Raw genomic sequence first — 19,307 nt, forward strand, 5'->3', positions numbered from 1 at the left:
GATGTGACCACCACCAAGCTCCTTCCATCACCGATTACCATTATAGTTGTCCCTAACAATGGCTACCACACTCAGTTCCCTCTTTCTCTCTTTCTCTCTCTCAAAAAAGTTTCTCCTTCTCTCTTTAATTCTGACACCCAAACCCTCTATGATCTAAATCTCCATGGCTAACCACGAAAGTCACTGATCACCACCACCATCATTGTGGTCCCCATGCTCAAAGAGGTCATGGTTAACCACCTTGATGCCATAATGATTCAAAAAATCTAGGTTTGAAGGATGATGGTTGGGAATTTTTGTTGATGTGGGTTTGAATAGGTTGTTTTTGAAATGGGCGTAGACATTGCTATGGAGCTATGGTCTAGGGGTTTGAAAGATGACAGTCAAGGAATTTTGTGAAGATTGTTGATGGGCTTGAAGATCAAGTATTGAAGGAAGAATTGTTGGTTTTGAGTTAGTAACAAACAAGAACGGATTTGAGAGAGAGAGAGAGAGAGAGAGAGAGAGACTAAGGGCCTGTTTGGTTTGCTCATAACCCATATCTCAAAACTCAAAACTCATATCTCTATTCCCACTATAACTCAAATATCTCTAAAATTTGTGTTTGGTTCCAAATCTATGTTATATCTCTCACTCTCTAACTCCATTTTTTTGGCAAAATGGTGGAGCCCACCCACTGTCACTACACAGAATAGTCATATGGGTACCCGCGTGTGACATTCTCTCTCTTCATTTTACTGCTCTTCCTTCCCATCACAAAACCTAGCAACTGATTTCACGCCTTTGTACACCACAAAACCCATTTCACATAACCCAGCAAGAGACTGGTTCCCTCCCACTTCCGGCACTGTTTCTCCATGAGTTTTTTCTCTTACTCATAGCACATATTTTCCCTCTTCCCTATTCCAAATTTCAGATTTTTTTTCTCTTACCCACATACTGAAAACCACATATACAAACCCTCTTTAAAAGGAACAAAGAAATGAGAAAGAAGCTAGATTTGTGATCCAAAATTGCCAACTCAAACCCACAAATACAGAAAACCCAAATCCAAACCCAAGAATCCTTAGATTGAAGACCAAAATCATGAAAATGAGGAGTGGGTTTCTGTTTCTGGGTATATATTTATGCGTGGATGAACATGGTGAGTGGGTTTGAAGAAGAAAGAAAGAAAGAAAGAAAGAAAAAGAAGAAAAGAAAGAAAGACAAAACCAGGAAGAAGAGGAGGAAAAAAAAACCATTGGAGGTGGAGTGGGTCTGATGAAGAAGAAGAAGAAAAAAAAAATGTTGTTGGTGGTGGAGTGGGTATGAAGAAGAAAGAAAGAAAAAAGAAAAAAAAAAGAAAAAAAAAAAGGAAGCCGGTGGAACTCAGTAGAAGAAGAAAGAAAGAAAGAAAAAGAAAGAATGAAGAAGAAGAAGAAGACAAAAAAAAGTAGGTGGTGGAGTGGGTACGAAGAAGAAAGAGAAGTAAAGAAAAGCAAAAAAGAAAAAAAAAAGAAAAAAGAAAAGAAAAGGGGAAGCCAGTGGAGTTGACAATACAGAAGCATTGGGCTTCACAGAGTTTAAAAATTTACAAAGGTGCCATTGAGTTATGTATCTTAGTTTTTGAAGACATTGGTTTCTTGTTTTCTATTTCTATTACTCTAACTCAAATTTTTTTAGTTTTAAGTGATGGAAACACAATGTGAAAATCAAGTCAAACAAAAAAATTTGTGTGGGTCCCACGTGTTTTGATAACTTAGTTATGAGTGATATAATCTAAAACTGCTTTAAACCAAACAGACTCTAAGTGTGGGAGCTATAGCCAAGAACAGTCACAACAATTGATGTGGGAAGAGCTTAAGAAGTTAGTTGTGGTGGCTAGTTTGATGAGAAAGAGAGAAAATGGGTATTATTGACGATTGATTGTGTGACATGCTATTTATTAATTTGTAAAATGTAATTTAGCATGCTAGAATTAGAGAGTGTAAAAATCTTATTTTACAGTAGGTTTTTTATTGAATTTAGAACCTATTTGGTAATATTGTTCTAGTAATATTGTTTAAGTTTTATGAAAATACATATGAATAAAATAATGTGTGAAAATAATGTTGTGGTGTTTAACAATAATTTATTGTTTAACCATTGATACCAAACCGCCTTTAATCTTTTGTTAATGTGGTTTTTTCAATTTGTGTATAATAAAAAAGAATTATGATTTGTCCGGTATGTTATATTGTATTATTGTTTTACACTTTACAAGTTATGAAATTGTTTCAAAAAAAAAAAAAAATAAAATAAAATAAAATACAAGTTATGAAATTGTAGCGGATGGGGGACAAATTTTGTTATTTTAACAAGAGGAGGGGGTTAATTTGTCAATAGGGAATAAAAAAATGTTTTCGAACAGAAAGATGTACAACAGCTCCTTTTACGGTTACCAAGGGACGCTGGTCAGGTTGTCTTGTCTCAGAGACAAGCATTTGAAAGTTTAAACTGAATCAAGAAAAATCTCAAAGTGAACTCTAATGCCCAAATCTCAAATACCACGAACTCAAATAATGAGAGGACCTTATTACTAAGTTCAGTAGGGAAAACAGAGAAAAATGGAGCTTCCTCCACTCCTGAGTCGACTCGTTCTTCTTTTTCTTCTTCTTGTTCTCTTCCTTTCTAGCTTTCCGTCTTCAAAAGCCGCAGCAACAACAACAAGAACCACGCAAAGCAGAATGCCAGGGTTTGTCTTCACACGAACCAGAGGAAAGTGTACTCCACAGTAAGATCTCTTCCTGCCTCTCTCAAATGTCAATAGTCAATACTAACATTGTTTAAATAGTCTTTGTACATACATTTCCATTATTTGTTTACGTTTGCATATATTTTTGGAAGACATTTTCCAAATACCCAGAAAGGGATTCCATGTAAAAGATGAAAATAAAGGAGAAAACTTGCAAAAACTAGGCCAAAACTCGGTCAGTTCTGTAAGTGACGAGTCAAATCGGATGAAATCGTCCGAGTTGGACTAAATAACTCGCTTTCATTTGTCTCAAAAACACAAGTAACACTTCTTTTTCTTTTGCTTTTATTTCTTATTTTCTGTGTTTTGGACCATTTGGTTGGGGGACAAGATTTTATTTTTAGTTTAAAAGGAAATGGTATACAATTTGACTGAGTCAACTCAAAGACTCGGCCGAGTGGACTGGATCTGACTCGGGTTTTTATCCTGTGGTGTGGATGATCATGGCAGATTCTGGAGTAGCGGGAGAGAGGCGTGGCCGAGGATGGTCCCACAGGAATCAACGGTGTCTAAAGTATTTGGTTCAAGGGTGAATGAACGGTACGGATCTGATCTAACTTTGTTGGAAGCAACGGCTAGGAATGATGAGGAGAATGGTTATCCTAGGCTGCTGAAGCAGGCTAGCGCAGCTCTGCTCAACTCGTATGCAAGAAAAGGGTTTCTATACTCGGCTTGGGAAATCAAGACTTTGTTTATACAAGCTTCGGTCTCTGAGGAAGCTGCAAATCTTCAAGCCCAACTCTTCTCTATTGCCAATGAGGATTGTGATTAGTGTGACATCTTATTTTGCGTGTCTGAGNTTTTGTTGTGCTTGCAGGGGAGAAAAATGGTGAAGGAATTGGTAGAACAAGAAGGGAAGCATACCGCCTTGCGGCTGAGTGTTCTCTTAAGAATTTGGCTAGTAAGCTTTCTTATATATTAATGTAGTGCTGCGGAATTTGAACATTTTCTAGAGTCTACATTATTGCTGTCCTAGGTTATTTCTTACTATAGCTGAATTATTCATTGAAGCGCCTACAAGTGGTGATATATTAAGTACTTTTACATTTGAAAAGCTATCACATAAAAATATAAATTCAGAAATCATGACAATTATAAAGGGTCCAGCTCTGCTATAATCCATGTACTCTGACTTTTTCGTTGTAAGAATTAAAGATTCAAGGACCATATGGGCTATGTTTGAATCTAATCAAAATTGCTCCATAAGAATCACTCAAGCTCACCGAAGTGCATTAATAACAATTTAAAGTATTTGTTAATGAAAGTTTTTCTTGGAACTCTCGTTAGATACTCAGCATTTTATGTTTGTTATTGCTTGAGGTTATGCTTTAATCTACAAGTCCCAAATCAGCTGGTTTCATGCTAGTATTACAAATATCTCCAACGGGCCAAATCATTTTAGTTGTTGTATTACAATAAGGGAATATCATAGTCGAATTTTTATTTACATTACTAGATCTTGGCTTTCCCTAGTTAACTTTTTTGGGGGAAATTTCATTCAAATTTGTAATTTTCCCCTCATGGCATTTCCTTTTTGTGATCCTGACCACTCCATACATTCTTTTTTTTTCCCCCACAGATGTATATATGTCTCGTGTTAAGGCTGATTCTGGGTCTATGCCTGGGGATTTGAGTAGGTTTCCTAATGCAAATGACAATGGTTTTGTGGGTAATTTAAGTTCTTTTGGGAATCAGCCATTGCCCAAAGAGGAGTCTGTTTCATTTTCAACTGCAGCTGAACCATCTAGGCTTCTAGACCCTAGGTTGGAAGGCTCTAAAAAGTCAATGGGTTCAGTCTCTGCACTCAAAGAATTAGTAAGATCACAAAGACTTGAATATCTTTGATTTTAATTCCCATTACTGCTTGCAGTTGGTAAATAATTAATGATTATTTATATTTGATATATTTTGCATTTGACTTCAGTGCTTATTGGAAGGCCTTGATGTAGCTTTTCAACCTCGACCACCACCTTCTGGTAATTCAGTTCAGAACGATGAAGTATATGCACAGGTTTGTTATGAGATTATTTGCTTTAATAGTTTGAATGAATTTTAAGAATGCTTCTGTCTTGAGTTTTAACATCTTAGTTTGGGGAATTGTGGAATGGTTTCTTTCCCTCTTTCTGAAATCTTTGGCAAACTCATTGGAATGAGAAAAGAACAGTAAAGGCCAACTTTTTGTAAGGCTTTTTATAAAAATGCAGTGATCTTTCTAATCAAATATTGAACCAGGCACCCTTTGAGGTTGACATGGGTTTTTTCAAATATATATTGTTGATATTTTAGATCCTTATTTTTGCTTGTACTTTAGGGCCTGCCTATTTGTGCATGATAGAGTTTAGGGTCATTTAGCTGGTTACCCATCCATAGTTTGAATAGTGGATCAAAATTCATATTGGTCTGCAAGGGGGGAAAATTGAATTTTAGGGGCTGGGGTTGTGTTTTAGGAGTTCTAGCAAAATTGTTTTGAGTTCTACAATGTCACAATTGATTACTATTTGTATGCCTTTGGGCTCTCAATTGGCAATGTCTAAGAGACAGTTCCCCATTGAAGTAGCAACATAGCTTTTCAATTATTTTTATCGCCATTATATTGGTTCCTACCTGTGCTTAATTCTAACAGTTTTTATTCTGTATTCGGTGCTATGTTTCAGGTCGAAATAGATGGGCAGGTTTTAGGGAAAGGGATTGGGTTAACATGGGATGAGGCGAAGATGCAGGTATGTTACTTCTTTATATACAGAGTTTTATTTCTAGGGATTCGCATGATTTCTTTTGTGAATTTTATGCACCTTTATTTCTCATATGTTTTCTCCAACCACCTCGACTTGCATTTCCTTAGGCTGCTGAAAAGGCGCTTGGAACTCTAAGATCAACGCATGGTCAATTTAGTCAGAAGCGTCAAGGTTCTCCTAGGTGTGTAATTTAACAAGCTCCCTGTATTCAGTTATTAATTTTCTTCGCATAAAACTTCTAATTCACAGATGAGTTATGGTAGTTATCAAGAAATATTTTGATTTGTGGGACTGGGGGACTGATGGATAGACCCATTCAATTAAAGTTTCTGTACTTTTGTCATTGTTATTCAGATTGGGGTAGCATGGTAAAGATTAAGCATTCTTATAGCCGCCGCCCCTCTCTCTTTCTTCCCACCTCTTTCTTTTTGGTTATGATGTTTTCTTGGTGCACATGAAAGCATTTCTCAGATAATTGCTAATTACTATGGTAAACAAGTAAAAACAAAGGGAATATAACTGAAATAACAGGAGAAAAAAGACCCTCAGTTTTATCCTGAAAGTTCCATTTTTATTATTTTTTGTGCACTAGCAGAATGAAAGAGATGAAACTGGTTCCTCACTGTGTGATTTTTATTAGCTAGAATTCCAATATTTTTTTTATATTATTTCTAGTTTCTCTTATTCTCTTTTTCTTATTTGGCGTTTTTTACATTTGAACAAGGGCATTGCATGGTATGTCAAATAAACGCATGAAGCCGGAATATCAACGAGTTATGCAGCGGATGCCTTCTTCTGCTAGATATGCCAAGAATGCTCCTCCTGTTCCCTGAAAGACCATATCACCTATTTTCATCCTACTTTTTGGTATGGCTGCTGCTGAGACATTTTATGGTACATAACTAACTCATAGATGGGCAAGGGCCATTGAGATCCAGGACTGCCAATTTCTTGAACCTTTGATTCTTTGTAAGATGTCCAAAAGTCAAGTGGAACTTCCGCAAGATATTTCTTGTGGCTTTCATCTCATCCATAAGAGAGCAGGAGGCACTGAAATGAATACAGTCCTAAGATGTTCTTGTCTCAGAATTTCCACTCACTATTCTATGAGGCATTATTTCTCAAATGCTTAAAGACCTCCTTTTGAGATGATACAAGGCCGATGTTGTCCCAATTTGTATGTGGCTGATGCAATCATTGTCAAGATTTTCTGCAAGCCTGTTTCAGTTGGATTTATTTACAGTGTATTGATATTTGTTTAAGCTGAAGAAAACTGAATATGGTGTTGATCAGGGGCAGTTTCTGGCTATGCTCGGAGTCACTTAACCTACTAATCGTTGACCGACTGTTTTGCCTTTCTCATTGCCCACCTCTCTGAAGATGCAGAATATTGATAATTTCAGTGTCCTGAGACTGGTGAAAGTTTATAGTGATAGTGAACTGGGCTGATGTATTTTAGTTTTTTCATTTGTATGTATGGGTTGGGTTTTTCTCTTTCCTTTTTTTTTTTTTTTTCTTCATTTTTGAGTTTGATTAGGTAGCCACTTCAAGAAGGAAGTTTCCCAGACCTTGCAGAAGCATGAGCCTTGTGCCTTAAAGAAGGATGTTTTCCAAGGATCATTGATTACTGAAAATTTTCTAAGCACAACTATTGAAATTTCTTTAACAACATCTTATTAGCCACCATATTTGGAATTGTATATATTTTTAGCTCCTTTAAAAATATGGTTTTGAAATGAGAGAGTTGGTGGGGAAACTGCTTTTTCCGTCAACCCCATTGTGTCAGTTTGAATCATTTCCGAATTTCCGCTCTTCCGTTAGTCTCTACACCTTGCCTCTGTTTTTTTTTTTTTTTTGGTAATTGTTATTAATGTAATGCGAAAATTCCCTTGAACTTGAAATAATCATTTGGTACAAAAATTAGTCATTACATGCTAACCTATTCTTTTTCTTTTTAATAAAAGGTTAGGAATATACATTATTAATATTTAAAAAAAAAGGTTACATCGTTACATCACAAAATATAACTTGAAAAAATTGAGCAAGCAATTGTTACAACCAAGCAAATACAACTGATTAGCTTAATTGGTAAAAAATTTTATTGTTGAACATGAGGAATGAAATCCTAAACAAGAGGGACTTTACATGCTAACCTATTCAATGTATGGAAAAATTTTGTTGCCACAACATGTCTACTTGTTTAGTGTATGAGAGTTCATTAAAAATAAATAATAATAATAATAATAATAATAATAATAATAATAATAATAATAATAAAAATAAAAATTTAGTGTATGAGAAAAAAAATTATTTATAAATTAAAATGTCAAAATAAGAGAATGTATTTAGGGAAATTAAATGTTATTTAATTATAATTTGTTAGTGCTACTCTAATCAAATAAAATGATTAATTTTAATTGGTTTTGACTGTCCATGCCACTCTTTATAACTTTGAAACGTGAAATGGTTGATTAGTGAGGGCAAACGAAATTATTATGTACGTAAATTTCTTTTCTTTTCTTTTTTATTGGCTCAAATTTCATAAATCAATTGTAAAAAGTATCGTACATAAGATTGAGTACATAAGATTTTAGAATAATACAAGGGATATAAATTTTCATTTTTTTTTTTTTTTACAATTTTGGTAAGTTATAGTTGTTTGAAAATTTTGAGTACAAGTAGTGGTGTCAAAATTCGATACAACCTATGAACCCGATACGACACGAAATTAGCAGGTTATGAGTTGAGACTTAACAGGTTTGTGTCATATTTGGATTGGCATGACTGACCCATTTAATAAACGTGTCGAGTTCATGTCCAGCCCATAAAACCCGTTTGACCTGTTTAATTAAATAATATTTTATCAATATACCCTTCAAATTTTAGGTATATAAACTTATGAACTGTTGTGATTTATTTTTTGGCATATTGTAATTGATTATTTGTGATATTAAGATATACTTTAGTTTTAAATGATCATTTGTGATGCGATTACTCGTTAGTTCTGAAATTTATATTATTATTATTATTTTTTTTTTTTTTGGATTTTCATAGTTCAAATCAATTTGATTAATACTAAAATATGTATTTTTTTAACACTTTAATAAAACCTAATAAACAAGTCGACATGATTGACTTGTTTAATAAATGTGTTGGGTTAATGTCCTATATAATCAAATACTCATATGTTGATGCAATATGAATCATAGGATTTTAATTGGAAAAAAAAATTACAAATTCTTAAACAAGAAAAAAGAGGACACGTCACCGGTAGTTGGTAGTTAGTGGTTGCCAAGTACCTTCTTACTTCAATGTACTGTACCCACACCCAAAAAAAAAAAAAAAATCAGCTCATAAAAGAGAGAAAAGGATATAGGCAAGGCAGAAATTACCCAAAGCAAGTCAGAGTCAAAAGAAAGAAATACAAAAACAACGTCGTTTTAGCAGAGTAAGAAAAAAAGAAAAAAACCTCCGCATATACTTGACAATAATATATAATTTTCAATGGCTTGTTGGGCTTCTCATTTCCGTCACCCATTAAGTATATAAAAAGTAGTACTTCCAATTTGCTCACATTTTCACAGACACACAGGTCCAGGTCGAGAGAGAAAAGTGGGTGTTTTTACTTGTTTTTTTGAGAGAGAGAGAGAGAGAGCAATGTCTTCCTTCGACGCGTACGGCATCGATGGCGAGGAGGAGATTAACGTGAACGCATCGAATAGTCATTTCATTGACGACGAAGATGAACAGAGCTTCACCGCCGCCGGCGAAGGCTATGCTTCTTACTCCAGCTTCCCATCTGGAGGATTTCCAGCTGACGGTGACGTCGCCGTCGACCACGCCTCCGCATCGCCTGAGATCTACGGATTCGACGATCCAAACCCTGGCTACTCCCAATCTCCGTTCAACCCGATCCACGTGGATAATGGAAATGGGAACGAGAACGGTTACGGTGGTTTCGGTGAAAACGGCACCGGCATCGGCATCGACGACGGCGTTTTCAGCTCCGACGGTCCGGTGCTTCCGCCACCGACCGAAATGGAGCCAGAGGAAGGTTTTGCTCTTCGTGAATGGAGGCGGTGAGCATTTCAGTCCTTTTGATTTATTATTTATTTATTTATTTATTTTTGTGAGACTTGAATTCTCTGATTTGTTGATTTTTCCAGATCTAATTTCTATTTTGTTGCAATCTGCTTAGATCTGTAATTTTATTTTTTTTCAGTATTCATTCTTAGAGAGTGATTTTGATCTTTTTTTCGGTTATTCAGTTGATTCGAAGATGTTTTAACTGTTAGATCGGTTTGTAAATAAAAAATAAAAAATAGTAATATAAACTTATTTGTTTGTGGAAAGAGATTAAATGAAGTAATGTTTTTGGAATGTTTTAGTTGAATATACATGATTAGATCAGATCATCTTAGTTGAATATATGGCTTTATTCAATACACGATTAGATCATCTTAGTTGAATCGATGGCTTTATTTATTATGATCATTGAGAGATTACTGAATTTCAGAACTTGGATCAGTATTTTACATATGGAGTCCTCACACACACACACACACACACACACATATATTCAAAAGTGAAATATATATATATATATATATATTTCACATTTGAATCTTTGCTAAATTCTAGAGAATCAGAATTGGACTGTAAGGGAAAATGTCTTGTTTCTAGATCTGGGCCATTTACTTTATTCTACTGGATGATTTACTATGTTAATGTTAGTTCATGTTGTTTTTTAGATTATTTGATAGATAGTGTTGAGGGAATTAGGGATTTGAACCACCCTCCCCAATGGAAATATGTTAGTTCATGTTATAACATTGATTGTGATTAAGTGAAGTTCTTTAGTAGAAAGGTTGAAATACAAGTGGACCTTCAAATTCTGTTAAGCTCTTGGTAGTTGAGTAAGATGATGAAGATTACTTCGAGGGTAATCAGCCTCCGAGAATAGAGAAGAAGTTTAGAACTGAATTGTATTTAATTTTCTGGTTATCTCTCTTATTCTTTCTGGTGGACTATATACAAGATGTCAATATCAATTTCCCACCAGTGAGCCTAACTAAATAACTGAATCAGTAGCTAACAAATGTCAGTTTATAGTACAGTGCAGTATACAATGGATTACAGTACAGTGCAGTATACAATTCTATTATTATAATGGACTACAGCAATAATGTAGACTCCTAACAAATTCAAATGGTGTGACCCTAGAAAGCTGTTGCTTATATATGAATTGGTCCCTCTGTGGCCAAACCTTGTTACTGTTTTGATTCCAATGGTTGAGTAATCATTGCTCACATGCATGGAGACCCTGTGATGTTATGCATGTAATAGGGGGATAGGATTTTGTGGGTCTTGGTGTTGGTACTTCTTTTGTTGCTCAAAATGAGCAACATGTTTGTCAGATGTCAGTGGACCAGCTGTGAGCCCTTACTTTGCAAATTGAAGTAGAAGCGTGATTGCTGCAAAGTGAACCAGTTTTAGGTTAACAATAGTTGTGATGTATACTTATAGGCTTTTTATTTTTCAGTATATCACCCAAATATTATAACGTGAGGCAAAATGTAAGAAGCCAAATGTCTGACATTCTCTAATAGAAAACACCATCTGTGTTATTTACTAATTTTGAATGTGATTATTCTTTATTGTTTTGAATTCTGTTGGAATTACCTGCTAATTATATTTAAGAAAGGAGGAACTATGAATTTGCTGGTGCAGTCAAAATGCCATTCAGCTTGAGGAAAAGGAGAAGAGAGAGAAAGAAATGAGAAACCAGATTATTATAGAAGCTGAGGAGTATATTCAAGCTTTTTATGAGAAAAGGAAGCTTAATGTTGAGACTAGTAAGGTTAACAACAGAGAAAGGGAGAAGGTAAAAAATGTTTAAGTTATTTTAATGCAGTGATCTTATTTTATACTCTGGTTCTCGTCTTCTTAATGCTAGACAATCTGTGTGTCTCTGGCGCAGTTATTCTTGGCTAACCAAGAGAAATTCCATAAAGAAGCAGACAAGCAGTACTGGAAAGCAATAGCTGAGCTCATTCCATATGAGGTTCCCAACATTGAGAAGAAGAGAGGGAAGAAAGATCAAGACAAGAAGCCATCGATCACAGTTGTCCAGGGCCCAAAGCCTGGGAAACCCACTGATCTTTCAAGGATGCGTCATATACTTGTGAAGCTGAAGCACACTCCCCCTCCCCACATGATACCACCCCCACCTGCACCTGCTAAGGATGGCAAAGATGGAAAGGATGGAAAAGATGCCAAGAAAGGGAAAGATGCAGCATCAAATGCAACGGGAGCTGCAGTGGGAGGAGAGCCTGTCAAAGATGCCACCTCTAATGGTACTCCAAACACTGCCGAACAAGAAGTTCCTGCCACTAATGCTGAAGAGTCTGCATCAGCATAACATTAGCAGCATCAATTACTTTCTTCCATACAAAACCTTTCTTCTTATTTGTTGTTCTTCACATTTCTTTGATTCTCATGTTTTAAATCTGTTATCTTATTCCCTAATTCTAAAATCTTAGAAGTTGCGATAATGTTTTTTCATGGTGTAGTGGTTGGTTCCATTTCTTCAACATTGACTGGAATCCTATTTTTGCATTTGTGTGATATGTTATGGTTGAGATTGAAAATTGTCATTGTTTTCACGTCATTTATGAAATTAGTCTTTTGTACCAACATTTTACCTTTGGTAAGGATCAAAGCCGGTTTAGTGGACCTTTTCTTATATTGGTTGTGCCTTGAGCAGCCTTAGTTCTGATGCTGCTAACTGAATGTACTAAGGTTAGTTGCCCGTTCATTTCTTTTATAATATTGGATTGGAAACACTACTTAATTGTTTTGATGCAAACAAATGCCAGATTATATGCAAGTTAAATGAGACGGTTTCCCTGCACACATGCGATGCGAGAGAGAAAGAGAGAGAGTATTGACCAATCAACTGTTCCACTTCTATCATCACTCTATAATAATAAAATATAATCATAAACTATAGTCAAATCATGTATAAGGTAAAATTGCATTGTACATCTTCCACAACTTGCAATCACCCCACTTGAAGCAAATCCGAGCACCAAAGAATTTAAAAGAGGGAAAAAAAACTCTTAAGAGAGAGAGAGACTGCTGGAATCCTCAACCTAAAAGGACAAAAAAAAATTTACAAAATTTGTAACTAAATACAGAAAAATATATTAACTAATGGGAGACCCATGCATTCTGGAACAAGTGGTTCACTGCATCAACCTTGATGTGCAATAGAATGAGTCAATCTCGTTCTTCATCTAGGGGTTACCTGTGTAATTGTCTCTGGGACAGAGCTCATCTGATAGCTGGTAGATTCCGTGATTGATCCTTTTTTTGAGGATGATTCCCCTGCATCTGTGAAAAAACCAGGGGCTGTAAGTTCCTTCTCATTCAGCCGGATGTTCCTTGAGAGCATCTCTACAACCTGGCTCATCAGTGGCCTTCGGCTCGCTGTTGCTTGGCTGCAGAAAAATGCTACCTTCATGTATCTAATGATTTCTTCCTCAGGATATCCTTCCAGTTCTGGATCCAATAGCTCCAAGAGTCTCTTTTCTTGGTAGAGCTCCCATGCCTAATTAAAGCAAACAGTAGTCGTTAAAGGGTAGGAGATGGGTAATGAATCATATATGAGCAAGACCTAAGAAGAGTATGCCAGACAGATCACTGCATTTATGAAGAAGAAAAAGGGGCAACACGTGGTCCCTAAAATTGAAGATCTTGATTGAATGGAGAAACAGGGATAATTAACAAAACTAATACCACTAATGGTTGACAGGCCTCTTGAGAGAGAGAGAGAGAGAGAGAATCAAGGATGAAGACAAGGAAACAGCTTTTCAATCTTCAATCTAAAAACAAATATTCCTCTGAATTAAGGAGCATGTTGATTAGTTTTCGTAAAACTGTAGGTTCCTTATACTTCAAAACTGTAGTAGGACAACCCTTTCTTTTACTTTGTCATTTAATGAGATATATCAAAGATGGGAGCAGAAGATGTCAGAAACTACTGAGAATTTTATTGAAGATAGGAAAGGAATAATCAACACACCCATTCCAGAAGAAATTTCTCCATCCCTCCCCAGTTCGCCTTTGCACTGCTTCTGCCACTAATTATTTCAAGTATAAGGACTCCAAAACTGTAAACATCAGCCTTCATGGTTAACTGACCACCCAAGGCATATTCAGGTGCCAAATAACCACTGCACAGAACAAAAGCAAGTCACGAATTGTTATGCATCTGCTTTCACTTATCATAAAATTTAAACCTAAACAAGGGCCCTTTTGCAGTTTTTACATAATTATACACTACACAGCTCTGGTTGGTCACTCAAACAATTAGTAAATTTGCCTTTAAGTGGAAACATCTAATTCATATAAGATAAATGTTACAGAAATCCTGCTTAGGGAAAAGTATGGACTGACCAAGTATTGACAATAGTTGTCCAATAAGTTGCCAAAAGAGGCATTCAAATTCATCTAGCTATTGCAATCAAGATATAGGCGTAACAAAAACAAAAGTAATTCAAACCATAAAGAGTTGGACTGGGGTAACTGAAAATATATGCGGGAGAACGTATTATAACAAGAATGAGAGACAAATTTTATTCGAGTCTTGTTCATCTTATGATTTCTAACCATATATATAAACAATACTTATATTGTAGAAGGGCACATTATTTATTTTTTTACATGAGGTGTGTATACACAAACTTCTACGAATGAGTGTTGATAATCTATAAGTGAATGCCTTATTCCTCTCCCTCCAAAGCATCCACATTAGACATAAGGGGCTACGAGATTATCCATGAAAGCATTTCTTCTTCTTCCTGCAGTTTTATCTTCTTCAACATTATGCTCTATTGTCCAGTTAATAAGAAATTTTTTGTTTTTTATTTTTTTTAAATTTTATTTTATTATTATTATTATTTGCATAGATAAATGCAGTTAATAATAATGGTTCATATCAAGTATATATCAGGGAACTGGATAGTTCGCAAAGCTTCAATGATGCGTTAGGAACTTTTTGATATGTGCAGACTGTTTATAACAGAACTCTCCATCCCATTAAAAGTACAATTATTCCTCTCCCACCAAAGCATCCACATTAGACATAAGGGGCTATTAGATTATTTAATTAAGCATTTCTTCTTCTTCCTGCAGTTTTATCTTCTTCAACATTATACTCTTTTTTTTTTATATAAGTTCTTCAACATTATACTCCAGTTAATAATAAACCCCTTTTTTTTTTTTTTTTTTTTTTTTTTAAATAGATAAGTGGTTAATAATAATGGTTCCTGAATATCAAGTATACGAATATATCAGGGAACCGGATTGTTCACAAGCTTCAATGATGCATCAGGAACTTTTTGTTATGTGCAGACTGTTTCTTCTATGGTTGATCACATCTTTATCCTTTTTTTTTTCCTCTAGTGTTTCACATAAAATGCATGTGGTTCTGACAACACAAATCATATTGACAGTACATCAGGAACTTATTTTATGCTTCCTATATTGTGACCTAAGATGGAGAATTCTATTCTGAAATATGATTCTCTACTGTCCTGATTGACAGCTGCAGCTCAAATTGTGGCTAAGATCACCAGCCTTTTATAAAATTTGTGCCGCTAAGATTCAGAGAACATAATTCCAGTTTTTGGAAGTTCCCACTGCAGCACACTTATAAATAGCCTCTAGAATAGCTATAGTTACAATGAAACCTTTAAGGATCTTATAATAATAAAAGGAAGCTGTAATATTAAATATGAAACAACAGTCAACAGGAAATTTGAAAGATAACATACGTTGTTCCAGCAATTCTTGTACTAATGTGAGTGATGTCATCTGGGAAAAGTTTAGCCAAGCCAAAGTCACCAATTTTTGGGTTGAAATCTTTGTCAAGAAGTATATTACTAGCTTTGATATCTCGATGCACAATATGCGGTATGAGTTCTTCATGAAGAAATGCAAGACCCCTAGCAGTGCCCAGGCAGATAGCAGATCTTTTCCCCCAATCCAATTTGATGTTTCGACTCTTCGAACCTACAAACATGAAGAAAAAAGATTACATTTTAAAGCCTCATTGTGTATAAATACCTCAATTTCATATAGCACACTAATGGGTTTCTCTGAATTACCTAACAACGCATGATCAAGGCTGTTATTTTCTACATATTCATATACTAAAATCCGGTTAGATTCTTGAACACAGCACCCTAACAACTCAACAAGGTTTGGATGCCTGACATTTGATATGGTATTAATCTCAGTCAAAAATTCACGCAATCCCTGCTTCGACTGGGCAGAAAGTGTCTTCACAGCAACTTCTATTCCACTTTTTAGGGTTCCCTAGCAAAATTGCAATACAGTAATTAAGTATTTGGAACACTGCATGGAAAAAAAAAAAAAATTTATTCCTTAATGTATTAACATAATCATATGTGAGTTTGTCCTTCACAGAAGTTTGACTAGCCAGAAAGACATTAAACTTAAGAAAACCAAGCTTTTTAATCATATTCTTTGAGAGAGAAAGTAAGAAGTCAGAGAAGCCAATTCACGTTGGGGGTAATTTTCTTCAAGACTACTTGACTAACATAATATGTATCCTACACATCAGAAAATGCAGATCAGAAAGCAAGATAACAAAATTCAAGTTTTCTTTAATCTATAATCATACAGAGAATTTGTTGTTTATTATGAATCTATTCCAACTTGATAAAGATTTACTGTTATAACTTCAAATTTTGAGGTCGTCAGCAATCATCTTTCAAGTTTTTTGTGCAATAAGTTTTGAGCCAACCAATGAAAAGGCACTTTCCCATGTCACTGAATACCTGGAGTTGAAAAATCTTTTACATTCATTATGTATGTCTCATAACCAGTTGTGAAAATTGACCATGAAAATGAAATGGGATTTTTTTTTTTGGGGGGGGGGGGGGGGGGGGGTGAAGGTTGGAGAAGGGAGAAGAACAAACGGAAGTATGTATATGTCTAAGTAGTTCTATAAGTACCTTCAAAGAATCTTTATAATAATTTCAAATTTTCCAAAATGATAATAACTATGTGCTAATCCTGTAAACTTGAAAATGTAAAATCATCTGTAAATTCTGATACCTTGTAAACAGTTCCAAAACCACCTCGCCCTATCTTATTGCTTGGATGAAATTGTCCGTTGCCAATCTTAACTCCTTGTGGGAAAAATGTTTAATATTCCCAAGCAGGTCCTCTAGGCAACAGAAGGAAGAGAAAAAATGGAGAGAAATCATAAAGATGAAATGGAAAGTATAGCAATGCTTGAAGACTTGAGAGAAAAGGGGAAAAAAGAGTGCCATAGATTACATTAATGCAGATGCATATTAGTTGTAACCTAAAGCATGGCTACACTGCTACTATTAACTATGATGATACAATGAGCCCAAAGTACTGATACATTTTTTGCATTGATGGCATATCTAAAGCTTTAATGAAAATACAACTCAGGGCACCTAAATAACCCTTTCTCAAGTCAAAAATCAATACCAAGAGCAGCTAAAAAATACCAGAGACTGCTTCACTAGTCAAATTAGAATCTTATATTTTACAAGCTTCGGCTAATAATGTAACAAACCAATGTGACTCAAATAACATGGATAATTAAACAACAATTAAAATCCTTTTCCCCCTTCCAATTGTGGGTTTATTATTAAAATAATTCAAAACTGTAATGAGTAAAATGCTAAAAAATGTACCACAGAGAGAGAGAGAGAGAGAGAGAGTATTTTTATGAAAGAAAAATAAAGATAAGTAGTTTAAATTTGAAAAAAGAAGAAGAATAAGAAGAAAGAAAGCCCTCATAGTTGAACATAAAACTGCATCTGGCTTTTAACAGGGCTATGCACCAGTTCATATCAATCTAACCATTTATGAAGTTTTGAATTTGAGGCCCATGTACATGTGCAACATGTTAATTAAAGAGGTGATATAGAGTATGATTTTGGAAAGTATAGAATAGTGGAGAAGAATACATGTGGCCAGCCCAATTAGTTTGTTGAGAATCAATAGACTATAGCCAACAAAAATAAGGTTTTGTTGTTATTGTACTGTACATAAGTGCAACTGTTAAAGAATGCACCTTTCCACCAGATCCCAAATCCCTGAATTCAATACAGAATCAATTCGGCAATCTGATAAGAAGTCTCCCAAAGTTTGTTTTCCGTAAACCTAAAAGAGGTTGATATTACTTGTACTAGCATTTGTGCTTAAAGCAATTGAGTTGAATTCATAGCTCAGTTTCACTAGCCCTAGGTTTTGGTCTCAAGGAGAGAGAGAGAGAGATGAATGGCTTACAACAACTCCGGAATGGCTAAATCACTTAAGTGCATGACCACAACCTCTTCCAAAGTATGAATGTACTCATTGATATAAGATGGATTTGCCTTATAAGTTTTAGAATAAACATTTCAGCAGATATTTTTTTTTTTTTCAAAGAAGAAATTGCATCACTTAGTATTCAACAATGTTGCTCTTGCAAATGGACATAAAAAATAAATAAATAAATAAATGAAAAAAAAAAAAAATCCTCAAAAGTTTCATCACTTCATGTGTCAAAGACAGGCCAAAAAGCTCCCCAATGAAACATAACTATTATGCAACATGCATCAAATTACAAACAAAAATAATGGAATTCAGTTTCTATTGTAGTTGACAGAACATAAAATATGACAAAGATTGCTCGTTTAAGTCCTTACCATCTATCTCATGATGAGAATTAGCAGAACTCTTTTTTTTCTCAAGTCTTGAGCCTCCGAAGCAATTACAACCCATAATCGTCTACAATATGTCACCGCTATTTTCTTGATTGTATAATTATACCTTTCAACACACAAAGCGAAATGAGACACAAATTGAATGCATTCAATATAGTCACTTCAAACAAAACACACAGCTCATCTTTTTTGAAGTCAACATGAAATTTCCATTTCTAAAAAAAAAATAAAGAAAATTTGGGGATTAAGAAACAGATTGAATCCATGAAAATTCAACTCATGACCTTAATTTGATTATTTCAAATTTCGACATTTGGTAAAATGTTGACTGTTACATACCAATCACACACGAAAAAAAAGACAACACATCTCACTTGCAACTACCCCTCACACCTGAAAAAATCCCTAAATGAAAATTAGCTCTTAGATAATAATTGATTATATATTTTTATAAGTTAAATTAGCTCATAGGTAATATATTTCCAAAATTAATATAAAACTCAATAATCAATTTCCACTCACACACACACAGATAAACACAAATTCTGTCATTGAAGCAACTTATTTTGAACAATTAGACAAATATAACATAAAATTTGAAGGAAAAAAAAAAAAAACCCGAACCAGCTCATACCACCAAAGTCGTTGCATTATGATCAAAGAACTTTCCGACAAGCAAAGCAAGTAATGAAAACTGAAACAAGCACATCAGATCCACAACCCCAACAAACATGACGTTTAAACACAGAGCAAAGTAATTTAAAGTCTTTAAGTTGGTAGTAATCAAGAATAGTTACCTGGTTAACAGAAAAGAAAAAAGAAAAAAGAAAAAACCAAGAAATAGGCTTTGGTTTGATTTTTAAAAATTTTTGTGGCCGGCCGGTTGTGGTCAAAACTATTAATAGTAACCCAAAAAAAAAAAAAAAAAAAGAATAATAGGAAGGAAGAGTAGTGGGCGTTGGTGAAGATGAGTTTGTGGTTTGTGATTGTAATTGTAATTGTGGACTTCTGAGTTTAAGA

At 34.8% G+C, this 19,307-nt stretch overlaps 3 protein-coding genes across 3 annotated transcripts; 2 read left to right on the forward strand and 1 right to left on the reverse strand.

Moving 5' to 3' along the window:
* The first annotated feature begins 3,587 nt into the window (after positions 1-3,587).
* Positions 3,588-7,293, forward strand: LOC112027476 (RNA polymerase II C-terminal domain phosphatase-like 1). The gene is made up of 6 exons (XM_065770274.1): positions 3,588-3,674; positions 4,353-4,588; positions 4,698-4,784; positions 5,428-5,493; positions 5,616-5,689; positions 6,233-7,293. The coding sequence occupies exons 2-6, from the start codon at positions 4,361-4,363 to the stop codon at positions 6,339-6,341; spliced, it is 564 nt and encodes a 187-aa protein (XP_065626346.1). The 5' UTR covers positions 3,588-3,674; positions 4,353-4,360; the 3' UTR covers positions 6,342-7,293.
* A 1,703-nt stretch (positions 7,294-8,996) lies between these two features.
* Positions 8,997-12,204, forward strand: LOC112027459 (clathrin light chain 2). Its single transcript, XM_024060128.2, has 3 exons — positions 8,997-9,587; positions 11,239-11,392; positions 11,489-12,204. Exons 1-3 carry the CDS (start codon positions 9,166-9,168, stop codon positions 11,927-11,929), a joined length of 1,017 nt encoding a protein of 338 aa, XP_023915896.2. The 5' UTR covers positions 8,997-9,165; the 3' UTR covers positions 11,930-12,204.
* Positions 12,205-12,454: 250 nt separating this feature from the next.
* LOC112027458 (putative serine/threonine-protein kinase) lies at positions 12,455-19,078 on the reverse strand. The gene is given in 8 exon segments (XM_024060127.2): positions 12,455-13,120; positions 13,595-13,745; positions 15,348-15,585; positions 15,681-15,891; positions 16,657-16,709; positions 16,712-16,768; positions 18,270-18,393; positions 18,922-19,078. Coding segments are annotated over 7 exon segments (1,104 nt in total). The 5' UTR covers positions 18,346-18,393; positions 18,922-19,078; the 3' UTR covers positions 12,455-12,802.
* Positions 19,079-19,307: the final 229 nt, after the last annotated feature.

The sequence above is a fragment of the Quercus suber genome, unplaced genomic scaffold, assembly GCF_002906115.3.
Source record: "Quercus suber isolate HL8 unplaced genomic scaffold, Cork oak 2.0 scaffold_29, whole genome shotgun sequence".
Classification (NCBI taxonomy): Eukaryota; Viridiplantae; Streptophyta; class Magnoliopsida; order Fagales; family Fagaceae; genus Quercus; species Quercus suber.

Coding starts and splice junctions, on each gene's coding strand:
- LOC112027459 (XM_024060128.2), top strand. CDS start 9,166: ATGTCTTCCTTCGACGCGTACGGCATCGATGGCGAGGAGGAGATTAAC. Junction 9,588..11,238: donor GCTCTTCGTGAATGGAGGCG/GTGAGCATTTCA, acceptor TTGCTGGTGCAG/TCAAAATGCCATTCAGCTTG. Junction 11,393..11,488: donor ACAACAGAGAAAGGGAGAAG/GTAAAAAATGTT, acceptor TCTCTGGCGCAG/TTATTCTTGGCTAACCAAGA.
- LOC112027476 (XM_065770274.1), top strand. CDS start 4,361: ATGTCTCGTGTTAAGGCTGATTCTGGGTCTATGCCTGGGGATTTGAGT. Junction 4,589..4,697: donor TCTCTGCACTCAAAGAATTA/GTAAGATCACAA, acceptor ATTTGACTTCAG/TGCTTATTGGAAGGCCTTGA. Junction 5,494..5,615: donor GGGATGAGGCGAAGATGCAG/GTATGTTACTTC, acceptor GCATTTCCTTAG/GCTGCTGAAAAGGCGCTTGG.